Source organism: Miniopterus schreibersii (assembly GCF_964146895.1).
Source record: "Miniopterus schreibersii genome assembly, chromosome: 21".
NCBI classification, from domain to species: Eukaryota; Metazoa; Chordata; class Mammalia; order Chiroptera; family Miniopteridae; genus Miniopterus; species Miniopterus schreibersii.
In genome coordinates this window covers 9,239,857-9,253,289 of record NC_138123.1, presented here as the reverse complement: position 1 = coordinate 9,253,289, position 13,433 = coordinate 9,239,857, and the positions used below count along the sequence as shown (strand labels likewise).

Here is a 13,433-nt window from a genome sequence, read left to right as displayed (position 1 = left end):
ACACCTCATCTGTATATTGTATTGTGTGTTCACCACCCCAAGTCAAGTCTCCTTCCATCACCATTTATCCCCCCCTATACCCTCTTCTACCTCCCCCACCTCCCTTCCCCTCTGGCAATCACCATGCTGTATTCTGTGTTAATTTAATTTGATGTCACTCAGATACTCAATTTTTGCTATTATTTACGTATTTGCTTTTTATTTTTGTAGCAGACACATTAAACATTCTACAGGGGTGGGAGATAAGATTTCATGTTGAACGTTAATTCATCATTTCACAGTTACTATGTTCCTTGGCTATGATAGATGCAAATACAAACACAGTCTCAGCCTTCATGGTGCTTATAATTAAACGGGTTGGGGAAGGAGGGGTCGGGGGGGGGTGGGGGTACACACACAAAACAAGGGGGGTTAAATCAGAGCGTATACTGAAATGCTTTTCAAATATAATCATTTGTATTCTTGATGGGCCGAATAATAATTTAAAGATGGGAAGGAGCAATGCTATTTTGAGCGTCGGAAGAAAGCTTCCCTGGAGAGTAAGGAACAGTGATAGAATTTACATTGCCAGAGGACTAGAATACACCCTTGAGATGAAAGAAATCGCACTGATAATGAAATGTCTATGGGTTGTAGAGTCATGAAGGAAGGTGGAAAATACCTTGAGTGAAGAGCTAGGAAACAAAGGAGGCAGACTAATTTAAGGCATAATGTTGAAGTCAATTTTTAACCACGTCCTAGAGAGAAGGCCTCCTTAGCATCCTTACAAGGGGAGTGTTGTGACGAAAATATAGGTCCTGAAAAATTAGCCTGAGAAGGGCATAAAGAATGGTACAAAAGGAAAGTCAACTATACACAGATAAATGCGGAGACTGAAGTTAACAAGGCAAGAGGCCAAAGGAAGGCCTGACAGCAGTAAGAAAGGAAAGAAAGGAAAAAGTCTAATAAATATGTGTTCAAAATAAGAGATTGTGTTGATCTAATGTGGAAAATGAAGGAAAAGAAAGAACTGATATGGTTTCCAGTTTTCTAGATTAGGTGATTAAAAATTATGGTCTTTTCTTTGACCAAAATAGCTAACGGGGTGGTTTTTCTCTGGGGGAATTACTGAGGTGAGAGTATTACTTTGCATATGAGTCTGGGGTCACCATTAACAGAAGAGTTCCACAAAACACTGTTTCAAAAAGATACCTGCGGCTGGCTGGCCTGGCTCAACAGTTGAGCATGGACCTGTGATCCAGGAGATCGGGGTTCGATTCCCGGTCAGGGCACATGCCCGGGTTTCCGGCTCGATCCCCAGCAGGGGGCGTGCAGGAGGCAGCCGATCAATGACTCTTTCATTATTGATGTTTCTCTCTCTCTCCCTCTCCCTTCCTCTCTCTGAAATCAATAAAAATATGAAAAAAGATACCTGCTCCTCCATGTTTATTGCAGCATTATTTACAATGGCCAAGACATAAAAGCAATCTAAGTGTCCATCAGTGGATGAATGGATAAATAATGTGGTACATATATACAATGGAATATTACTCAGCCACAAAAAAGAAGAAAATATTTCCATTTCAACAACATGAATGGACCTTGAGGGCATTGTGCTAGAAAGTCTACTTTGCGTTGAATCATAATTTTGCCAGTAGTAGCTAGGCAGTCTTAAGCAAATTGCTTTGTCCCTTTAAGCTTATTTTTGTCTGTAAAATGAGTCAGTAAAACCTTTCTTATAGTACTCTGAGGATTAAATGAAGTACCTGGGTAAAAATCCCTAACTTTGCTGGGCACTTGGCAAACACTCAATAAAGTTCCTTCTTCTCTCTTCCTCCCACATAAAAGTTAAATCATATCATTAATGTTTTAGTTATATCCTGTCTCATTCCAAGCAATATGCTAAATTATGAGAAGCTCAGTAACTTTAGAAATAATAACACAGTTTCATATATTGAATTCCTAACATTCTCATCAGCTCTCTGAGGGAATCAGCTACGTCAGGTGAACATCACACACACTTTGATCAGAAAACCCTGAATTCAAATCCCAGCTCTGCTAGTTACAGCTCTGTAAACATTTGTTAAGTAGCTTAACCTATCTGAGTCTCCATTTCCTCATCTAAGAGGAATGGTTGATATAAAGATTAACCAAAATAATTCATGTAGAGCATCTGGTACACTACCCGGTACATAGCAAATGCTCGCTTAGTATCACTTGCCCTAAGTATTAATGGTCAAAAAAATGTTAACTGTTTATTGTTTTTGTCAATACTTATTTTTGTTGTTATTAATATCATTACTGCTGTTGTCTCGGGAACCACTATCAAAATGGTGTAAAGCTGTTAGGACAGTGAGGTTGCAGTGACCAGCTCTAGGATTGTAGCAAGCAGCCTAAGTCACAGATACGGAAAAACCATTGCTGCTGTTAAGTAAATGTATCTATTCTCTCCCTTGTCAAGAAAATGACGCCTCGCCCGGCCGGGCGTGGCTCAGCGGTTAAGCATCGACCTAGGATCCAGGCGACCGGGGTTCGATTCCCGGTCAGGGCACAGGCCCGGGTTGCAGGCTGCAGCCGATCAATGACTCTCTTATCATTGATGTTTCTCTCTCTCTCTCTCCCTCTCCCTTCTTCTCTCTGAAATCAATAAAGATATATTTTTTAAAAAAAGAAAAAGAAAATGACACCTTAACTAAGATTATATATGACTTGATCATTACCATAGAGCTGTGGAGGGAGCCCTAATATATTGTACTTAATCTTCAATATTATTTTTCTCATTTGCAGTTTCTGCAACCTAACAGCTGTCTTTGCAATAGAGATCTATGGCGTCCTTCCCAGGTAATAATTTGCCTAACTAGGCTTTAAAGAGAGAAGTTGAAAGACACAGGGGGGCAGCTAAAAAGGACCCTATTATCTCTGCCCTATATTTGATGTCCTAGAAATTGAACGTATCTGTTATACCAGGGATTTGCCGTAGGAGGGAACTCCCGAGAATAGTTACTGCAGCTGGGTTCCCTTTTAGTTCCATCCCCCTCAGCAGCTACTGCTTCCCATCAAACATGTCTTTCAGCTCCACCTACGGGGCAAGGGGTAGACTGTGGCTGTGTCTGCACCTAGGCCAGTGGCCATCGCCCCTGCACATCCAGGAAACTGGTTGTAAAAGCATTTCCCTGGACTCGACACCAGTTTCTTTGGAGAGCAGAATAAAAAGTTTTAACTTTAATGTTAAGTTGGGACCGCAAATGACTCTTGCTTCCCTGTCCTGGGTCTGGTTTTGTTTTTGTTATTTTGTAAAATGTTGACCGTGTAAGGCGAACTATTATTTATGGCCCTTCTTTAAATATTACTGACTCCTCAATTTGTTGTGCTAATGGAGGGTTAATGGTGCGGATAATTTACAAATGAGATAAGCCATGTGTTGTTTCTGAGTAACTTTGGGAAACAGGTACAGCCTTTTCACAGCAGCCTCTCACCCTAATGATCATCCTGTCTGTTTTCCTGCCCACTCAGCCTCAGACACTTAAGAGGTAAACATTTTGAGGGTGGACAAGGTGTGTTCTTAATCGGTGTTCTCTGTCAGTAGAAGAGGAGCTAGCTCTTCAGAAATTGTTTGACTAAATATATTAACCACCAAGGTGAACAGTACGTTCTAATGACATTTTCTTTCTTTTTCAGTCCAAATGGCTACCTGGTTGCTTCCACCCTCTTTCTCCTGATGCTACTGTTCTTCAGTATTCTCATTTTTAGCTACTTCCATTACATGAGGATTTACAAACAACTTATGTATGAGCTAATTTACAAAACTGAAAGAAAGCAAAAGAACATTTAGGAGAAAATGAAAGCTTGTTTACTACGGATATATGTATGTAGGAGTGTATATATATATATTATATATTTGTATTGAGTGTGTATATATATATGTATATATATATTTATATTGAGAACATGTGTTTGACCAAGAAATACTATGAACAAAAGTTCATAGTATCATCCAATTCAAGATCTGAAAAATGTTCTTAAATATCCAAAACAGAAATATTTTCATTTATATTTTGTATTATAAAATTAACTCTTAATGTGTCTGCATTTATCTTAAAAGGTAGTCTATACACTCATATGGCTTTTTAAAAAATAAAAATAAAACCTTTTTAAAAATAAATTTGGCTATTACAATGAAACTTTATATGACTGCAGTTAATTTATCTACAAAAAATGATGTTCATGGATTTAAATAATCTGCCTCAAACACATTTCAGAAGTTGAAATGTACAACTTATGATACCGAAAATAAGAAAAGTGATGCTCTGTTTTAAGTTCTACATTTTGAATTTAATGGTTGAAATAAGCTTCTTAACTTGTCCAGATGCTATAACAGCTTCCTAAACAATTAGTATTTGTAACACTCAGTGTCCAACCAGAGAAGTAGAGCCAATAGCAGGTGTGTGTGTACATGTGTGTGTCTGGTATCACTGGTTGTCATGGCAAAACTCTAGAAAAAGAGTGCCTATCCGTAGGTAAATGGCTCGCCGGGCAAGGTCCTGTGCACTGGGTTCGATTCCAGGAACGCGGAAATCTCGCCCTCTCCCCTAAGTCGCCAACTTCCCTTTACATACAAGTATACCTCAGTATTCTCATCTTTAAAACGCCCTCCACTGACCACCCGGCCCCATCCCATTAGTGCCCTAAGCTGCCCTAGTCTGCACTTCTGGCCTTTCACTCCAGCCATTCCAGGTAGGCTTTGGACCCCACCCCTCCCCTGGGACTGCGGCGCCAAGGCCACCGGTAACCTCCACGTTGCTCAGTCAACAGTCTGTGGCTTCTGTGTCACCATGCCCTCCTGCCCAGGCTTCCCCTTCCTTCCCTACTTGACCTCTACATGAAGGGTCCAAGAGTTTTATCTTTGGCCCCTTTATTTTTTTTCTTTCTTCTTAATCTACACTCTTTCCTAGGAAATGCAATCAGTCCCAGGGCTCCGTTCATCCAAATGCCCACGTGGCACGATGGATGTTTTCTAAACGGCAGCTCCAGCGTATCATGACCGAGTCCTCACTCTTAACTTGCCTCCTTCCCAGTTTTCGCATCTTGCGACCGGCGCCACCCTCCTCCCGACTCGCCGGGCCGAAACCCGAGGCGTCGCCCTTGAACGCGCTCTCCCCAACCCCCGGCCGCTTGGAAGCCTTGCAGACCTGGCCTCCCATCACCCCCAGGACCCCAGCTGCCTTTCGGGAGTGCACCTAGGGAACAGCTTCCCAATTCGCGGAGTCAATGAGCTCTGAGGTTTCCTTCTCCCGGGATCCCTGTCCCCTGAGATGTGTAAGGGCTGGCTTTTCGTCATTCAGATCTCGGCTTAAACCTTGGCAAGAGCCCTCCACGCTGCGGCCACTCTAAGATCAGCCTCCATCAGCCCATCCTGTTCTAATTCTCTGCAAAGCACATGCCACCAATATATTGTCTCCCTTCCTGTTTATTACTGTATCCCCCGGGGCCCACAACACCGCCTGGCACGTGGCAGATACAACCATCTGTTGCATGCATGCAAAAGCACCAGCTGTGCGCCGGGGCCGCGCTAATCTGAGCCCTGGACTCTCTTCCCATCTCACCCGGACAGTGTCGTGAAACGTAAGATTCTAAATTGAGGATTAACTGGACGCCTGTTACACCCCACCCCACCCCCACCCCAGGAACCCGCCTTCCTCTATTTCCCCGCCCCCGCCTCTTGCAAAAACTAAAAATAAAAAATGAGGGATTTGGAAAACAAGGTCATTGCTATAATCTTTTGCCACATTTCGTTGGCTTCGCCAGGCCCAACACGACAGAAACCAACGTTAGCAGCACCAACGAAGAGGGATCGAAGATCGAAGATCGAAGATCGAAGATCGAAGATCGAAGACCTCACCGCACTTCCAAGGCCGGACCGCAAAGGACCAGGCGCAGATTCCCAAGCACTGCATGCTGGGAACTGTAGTCCCGGGAAGCCCGGTCTGATAGGGTCGGGGACCCGCGAGGCATGGCGGGAATTGTAGTCGAGGGCTGGAAATAAAGCGTCGACGACGGACCGTAATCGTTGAGACTCCGCCTCTGCGCTTCAGGAACCCCGCGGGTGAGCCCCACTGCATGCTGGGAACTGTAGTTTCCCCGGAACTCCGCCCCTCCGCGGTGAAGAGACGCGGAGGCCGCGCCATTTTGGGCGCCTTGCTGCGGCCGCGGAGAGCGAGAGCGCACGCGGGCTCGGCTCGGCTCGGCGCCGGGCTGGCTCCGCCCCCGGGGCTCCCGGCGCCCGCCCCTCGCCCAGGCCCCGCCTTTCCCCACGTGTCTAGCGCCTAGGGGAGGTGCCTGAGCCCGAGCGGGCCCGCCACCCGTCGGCCCGGTGGGCGCTGAGGGTCCTGTCGGCGGCGCCCTGGAGCGGCGCGGCTTCCCGATGCTCCTGTGCCGGCTGCCGCGGGCCGGGCTGCGCGCTTAGGGCCCGGCTCTGGGCCCCCTGAGGCGGCCGCGGGGGCGGGAGCGGCCTCGGCCCCGCGGAGACCGAGCGGCTGGAGGACGAGGCGGCGGCCGCGGGGACGAGGATGGGGGCCAACCAGTTAGTGGTGCTCAACGTGTACGACATGGTGAGTGCGGCCCCTGGCGGCCCCGGGCCGGGCGGCCCCGCCGCTTCCTGCCGCGCCTCCCGCCCGCCGCCGAGTCCTCGGGGGTGGGGGAGGGGGCGTCGTCCGTATTCCCCGATCCCCGAGCGCCCCGGGGCTTTGGCCGAGGCCCGGGCCCGCCGGACTCTCTCCCCCCGCCCGGCTCGGACCCCGACGCCTCGGCGGACGAGCCGTGTCCTTTCTGCAGAGCTGCGGTCGCGGGTCCGAGCCCCCTCTCCCGCCTCGGGGACTCCGAGCCGGCCCGCTCCCCCCTCGCGGTCGCCGCGCTCCTCCGCCGCCGCCGAACCTTAATCTCTCGTCCGCGGAACTCTCGAGCCCCTCTTGGCGCCCGGAGAGTCACAACTGCCGGCGTCCGTGCTAGAACCTCTCCGGGGGCGCGGGCGCCCGCACGGCCCCGCCGCCGGGGCAGCCTGCAGCCCAGCGGGGCTGAAAGGTGTGAGAAAGCCGCGCCTGAATTATTTAGAGAGCGCGGTGCGCGCCCCTCCCAGGCTCCGGCGCCGCTTCCAGGGGGTGCAACAGGTGTCCGACGTGCCCACCGCAGAGGGCCGGGAAGCGCTTGTTTATGAGGTCACCTAACTTTTGGGGGTACTGCGAGCACCCAGAAGCCAGTCCAAGGGTCGGGCTTGCCTCATAATTCATTGCACTGGAAATGCCCGGTGGAGCATTATCGTTGCAGTTAGATGCATGCCTGGGTTTGCTTGCTTTTGGTGATTAGTTTTTGTTTATGTCTTTTTTTTTTCTACCCTCCCCTAAAATTTCCTGTAAGTGGATTGGCAAATGAAAAAGTCCCCTTCGTTGTTTTTGTTGGCTTAAGGATGCAGAAGATCAGAAATACTAGAGGTCGGAAGCCTTGGTTCTCATTCACGGATCTAAGCTTGTTCCTCCCTTGCGTTGCTTATAAGTTTCTAAAATTCACAGTGTAAGGTCTTGGGGAGAAAGGAATTCCCCCCATCGTAATCTGGGGATCGTGTCCGGAGGGCGTAGACTGCCCCTTGAGGACCAGAGGTGAGTTCTCAGTTGAGTTCACATAAGAGCTGGGAGGTTAACATGCTGAGAAAAGTGGGGCATGATCAACTCCCAGAGAAGAGGAATCAGAGCTAGAGATCCTAGAAGAACACAGCCCTTTGTAAGGTCTTTGGCCTGTGTCACTGGCTAAGAAACAATTCTTTAGATTTAAACTTTTTGTGGTCAGCTGGATACCTTTATTTTTCAAGACTTTTAATTGCCTTTTTACTGTTTTGTTTGTGTGTTTTTACCCCCCACCCCAGTGATGTCTGAACTTGGTGTCTTGTTGTTAATGACAATTACAAACCATCCCTCGAGATATATTCTGCCTTTGAGCATGCCTTGTCTTCTGGATTGTTAAACCCTCTTTATATGTTAGGATTATTCAGTGGCCAGGAGGCCACGGTTTCATAGCCTAGAGGAAATCTGAAAATAGAGGAAGAGAGTAGTTTTGCTTTTTTAATAAAACCATTTTTTGGCATATAGTGGACTTATTTATACCTTAGGTATTCTGGGAATCACAGAAATCATTGGTAATTGTGGTAAATGTAGAAAAAGCTAGAGAGATTGAAACCACTATATTTTAAAGGGAGGAATGTCCTAAAAGACGTTGACAATATTAATTAACAAAGATCTTGTTTCTCACGTCACTTTTGTAAAGAGGTAGTTACAGAGAAAGCAGATAGAGAAAAGGGTAAGTTAAACCTGTCCAGATAACTAAAAACAGGGAGGGTCTGGAATTTCCAAACCATAGTCTGATTCATTATCTCTACTGAGTAATTCCCAGTTTTTCTTTCTTCTGCTTTTTCCTATGGACAGTAAGAAAAAAAATATATGAATGTTTATCAGAATGCTGAATAGTTGAACTGTTAGACTTCTAATAAACTTGCCTTTGTATGCTCTTTTGAGGACTTTGGTTTGTGACCGTTTTATGTCACTAATTCAGCAACCTACGGTTATTTAAGTATGACTCTGTAGAAAGTCACAAAAATGAATAAATTATCCTTTCTTAAGGAATTTAGAATATCCTAGGGGAGGTACAATAGTGGCATGATTTGGATAAGAGGAGAACAAGACGTTAAGGAGGGGACTACATGAGGTCGTAGGATGGGCAACGGTGCGAGATAAAGGGAGAAACCTGGAGGGCTGGTAGGAGCTCTGCAGGCAGAGACTACCAGCCTGGCGAATGGCAGGAGTAGGAAAGCACAGGCTGGATTTGGGAAATAGCAGCTGGTCCAGAATAACTAGAGTGTAGGGTACGGGAAAGGAGACAAACTGAAAGTCTGATTAGAACTTTCTGAGTTTGGGGCTGGAATGAAGCCCTTAGGGGGTCTGTGAGCCAGGGGGACCCACCTAAAGTTTTTGTGGTAGGGGCAGCATGATCAGAGTTGCATTTTAGAGTTAATACCAGTGTGGGCTGAGGTATAAATTTGTGTCTTTTGTACTCATGCTCGTTTTACTCAAGTCAGTATTGGTTTTTGAACATTTTTGCTTGATGTCAAGGGCATATTCCTTTTTTCTTTGGCAGTACTTCCTGTTCATCATAGATGCCTTTGATGAGCATCGCTGCCGTCTGTACCACCTAGTACATCAGCTGTCTAGTCCAAACTTCATAAATATGTGCTAATAATCAGTTTATAGGGACCTCTTGCCATGTATCCTTGTGCTGCTTGTCTGAGAGACTGTCACCTGCTCCTAGTCACTAGATCTGGAGCTGCTGATCATTCCTTTTCTCCCATAACTCTGCCACATGTACCAATCTTGTATTGGGGTCACCTGTATTAACTTCCTCCTCTTGGAGGTGTAGTGTAATCCTCATAAGGTTACCTAATCTTAACACAGCACTGCTAAATTATTGCTTGCCACCTTCTCAGTGATTATGTTTCTCTTTGTACTTCTCCACCAATAAAATGTCCTGGAGTTATTTTCTGAGTCTTGGGAATGAGGTTATTCACATATTGCTAATTGACTGGCCTACATAGTAAAGCCGGTGATTTAGATCAATTTCAGTTCCTTGGACAATCTCTGGTGTAGTCACTTCAGCACAAGGTCTTCATTTGTTGTAGTTCCAGATTATGTGCTTTTCAGGTTATCTTGGCTACTAATGAATTTTTATAAAGTAAAAATATGCAGCAGTGTGATAATGTTTATAGATTCATTCCATAAACAGTTTTCTTCCTTTTTTTAAGTAGTATGTGTACATCCTCGAAGTCTTAATAGAAAAGAAACACTTTCTAGAACTCTTCAAATAAGGAAATTTTGGTCTGCGCTCCATTCTTTTGACCCCTGTCTCCATCAGACTCCTCCGAGAGAGGGGGGTCATGCAGGTGTGATAGGATCCGACTTCCCACGCATCAGCAGATCTGAGCAGGCCTTCTGAATGTGTTCCAGACTCCTCTGAACATAATCTTCACCTAAAGGATTCCATGATCTCTCTAAAGCAATATGTTCAGTAACAGAGTTTTTCCCTCCCTTCTTTCCTCACCTTAGACCTTCCTACTAAACCTCTCTGTTGTAATTTTAGTGTGATAACTAGTACCTTCTTTCTGTTCAGTTTCCCAAGCCAGAACCCTGGGAGTGAAACTAAGTTCTTCATTGCAAACCCTTCATAATCAGTTACCTCAACAGGCCCTGTCTCTCTGTTTTGTTCTGGTTGATTCTATCTGAAAGTAACAGCTTGACAATCAGTGGCTTAACCTGGAAGGATACTTATCTTAAGTCCACAGATAAACAAACCCTGGGTTAGGTCAGCAGCTCGGCTGGGTCATGAAGGACCAAGACTTTCCATCCTTCTATTCTGCTGTCCTCAGCATGTTGGCTTTTGTTCTTGGTTGTCCCCTCAGAGTTGTAAAATGACTTGTCATAGCACCAAATATAGTGTCCTCCTTCAGCAGGATGTGAAGGAGGGCAAGGGTGAATGGGGTCTTTCTCTGCATGCACCTCTCTCCTCTCAATAGAAAAGGCTTTGCCAGAGCCACCCTCCCTTCCCGAGAGATTGTCCGGGACTACCTGGCATGACTGTGATGAACCTGAGAAAGAGGGTATCTGGCTCTTCCAGCTTTCTGGTGAGTTGTGGGTAAGGAAGGCAGGGAGTTGGAAATGACAGTTAGCTGGGGACCTGTGATGCCAATCACATGTTTTATTTTCTGAGTATCTTTAAATTGATTACCTGATCCTCACTGCCACTGTTGCTTCTCAAGTTCAGGCCCTCACTATCTCTTTGCATAAAAGCCTTCTCACTAGTTTCATTTTTTTGGTATTACTCCATTTTAATCCATCTTCCCTTTTGTTACCAAAGGAATCTTCTGAACCATAAATGACTGTGCCATTCTTCTGCTGAAAATGCACCAACAGGCTAAAGTCTAATACCCTTTATGATGTAACCCCTACCTGACTGTTAATGGCCCATCTCCTGCCAGTCCTCCACTACTTCCCACCCCACCCCACACACTTGATGCTCACACAGTGAAAATTTTTCAAGTTATCTGAGCAGGCTATACCGCACACCTCAGTACCTTTGCACATCTAGCCATTCTGTCTGAAGTGTCCTATTTCAAAAAGGATCAGCTGCAACCTCCTGCTCCCTCTGGCTGTAGCTGAGCATTTCATCGTCAGACTTGGGTGAACTCGTGTTCCCTAGTTGTACTTTCTCCCTGTCTCAGTCACTGTACGTATCATAATTCTGTACATCCCCCTAGACTGAGCTGCTTATCGCATCACACTGTCCCCAGTGTCTGCAGCAGGGCCTGTTCACTGTAAGGTGTTCTGTGAGTACATATTTACCATTGAGGGGGGTTTTAATTAAGCAGTTTTATCAGGAATGGTGTCACTACTTAAATAGCATGAAAAGGTCATCTGCTCCCCCTTCTGTTTGTGCCAAATAGCTATTTCTGTATTTTCTTTTTTGTACTTTTACTTAGTGCATGGCTGGATTTTAGCTTTCAGTGTTGGACTTGGGTGACCAAATGAAAGGGGGAAGATCATGGGAATGAGACAGAAAAAATATCAAATATTCTTCTTGGTCATAGTTTTTTGTTTTTTTAAGCACCATGGGACTAGGCTGAGGAAATGTCTTTATTCCATTTATTTTTGAAGTTGGATAAGAGTCATTCCACGGAACATTATCTTGCTGAAAACACTGTCAGTTCCTGAGTTTTAACATAGATTTGCTAGTTAATAGGAACTAGTCTTAATCTTCTTGTGCTGAGTATGCACTGTGGGCCAGCACTGTTTCCACCATTGACTTAGAAACTGACCCAAGAGTCTACCTAAATAAAGAAGACAATCTGACCTCCTACGTTATCCATAGCAGTGTCTTTTTTTTTTTTTTTTTGGTTTAGTTTATATGACAAAAGAACTTACTCTCTGTATGTATTTGTTTTCCATTGCTGCAATAACAGATTGCCGTAAACTTAGCCGATATATTATCTCAGACTTCTGTAAGCCAGAAATCCAGGTAGGCTGGGCTGTTCCTCTGCTCCAGGTCTGGGGCTAGAGCAACAGTGTCAGCCAGCCTAGGCCCTAGGGGCAGCTTGGCCTCCAGGGTCATTCAGACTGTTGAGACTTCAGTTGCTTGCAGTTCAGACAACAGTCTCGTTTCTTGCTGGCTCTCTGCCGGGAGCCTCTGGGCTTCAGGTTTCTTGCGTTGCTCATCTGAGTTCATTTTTTTTCTTTTTTTACCTGGAGCTCCAGGGGAATCCTCCCACCAACAAAAGCCGGGTGGTATGGCGCATTGAACTGATAGGACAGCAGAGCTGGGAGGGTATTTTGGAGGCTTTTGATGCCTGATGAAGAAATCTCCGCCCTCCCTGTGGCCGGCAGGGCTTTTGGAAGGATGGGGACTGCATTTGAGAAACTGCACATGCCTGTCCTGCTGCTTTGTTTCTTTAGTTTTCCCCTCCTCCTGTTTCTCTTCCTGTCCCGGGGGCCACGGTGATGTCAGTGAGGAGGTCGCTGCCTGCAGCTGGGAGCCTCCAGGGAGTGAAATTGGGGCTTCAGAGCAGAGGGCCTGGCAATGCTGTGTCTGCAGGGCCAAGGTCCAGCTTTGGGGGCAGGAAGGGGTATTCCAGGATAATGTCCCTGTCTTAAGGTCTCTAACTTTAATTACACGTGCGAAGTCCTTTTGCACATCCTGTAATAGAGATTAGAGTGTCAACGTCTTAGGGAGTCATCTGCCTTCCACAGCATCCGAACCCTAGAAAATTGAACTTTCCATGTACTCTACATCTCAGGAGCTGACTGCAACCCCACTGACTAACCTCACTTGAAACCGGACTACAAACCCCAGGGGGGCCCTAAAGGCTATCCAGCAAGGCTTCCTTATTTCTCTGGCAGCTGACTTTCCCGCTCTCCCAGACAGCTACATATTTCATATTCTGCCTCTTCCTGACTCAGCTGATGCCCTCAGTGCTGGGCAGGGGCAGGGGCAATTGAAGAGAACCTTCCCATTCTTCCACCACCACTGGCCTGCTTTCCTCTGCCCGCCCTCCTCTTACATGGAATGGACTGAATCGCCAGTGTCCTTATCTGAGGTCAAGGCGTCCACTCCGTGCCGGATCCCATCCTCTCTCCTCTGCAAGGACTTCTCTCAGAACTGTCACCGCTCTCTCTGCCTCATCAGTTTTCCCCTCTGCTGTCACTCTAGTCAATGTATGAGTGTCTGTATTGTTACCCAGCCCTCATCCATTTGAACTGAAGAAAATCAGTGGGCTACTTCAGTATGAACTCCATTTACCACCCACCGTGATGTACCGTGCTCTCAAACTAGAGGCTCCTGTCCTTTCCAATCATCCTCTTCAGAAATGT

General features: G+C 46.2%; 2 protein-coding genes across 4 annotated transcripts in view; both read left to right on the top strand.

Moving 5' to 3' along the window:
- CATSPERE (catsper channel auxiliary subunit epsilon) overlaps positions 1–3,915 on the top strand; it is a 40,900-nt gene extending 36,985 nt beyond the window's left edge. The window contains exons 21-22 of the mRNA XM_081123987.1: positions 2,767–2,820; positions 3,658–3,915. Coding sequence (XP_080980113.1) covers positions 2,767–2,820; positions 3,658–3,811 — 208 coding nt within the window. The 3' untranslated portion in view covers positions 3,812–3,915. The remainder of the gene's footprint in view (positions 1–2,766; positions 2,821–3,657) is intronic.
- A 2,376-nt stretch (positions 3,916–6,291) lies between these two features.
- The window catches only part of DESI2 (desumoylating isopeptidase 2), a 28,876-nt gene continuing 21,734 nt past the window's right edge, over positions 6,292–13,433 (top strand). For 2 of the 3 annotated variants that reach the window (XM_081123946.1, XM_081123945.1), the window contains exon 1: positions 6,292–6,587. In XM_081123946.1, coding sequence (XP_080980072.1) covers positions 6,546–6,587 — 42 coding nt within the window. In that variant the 5' untranslated portion in view covers positions 6,292–6,545. The remainder of the gene's footprint in view (positions 6,588–13,433) is intronic. The other variant, XM_081123944.1, reaches the window with a different exon arrangement.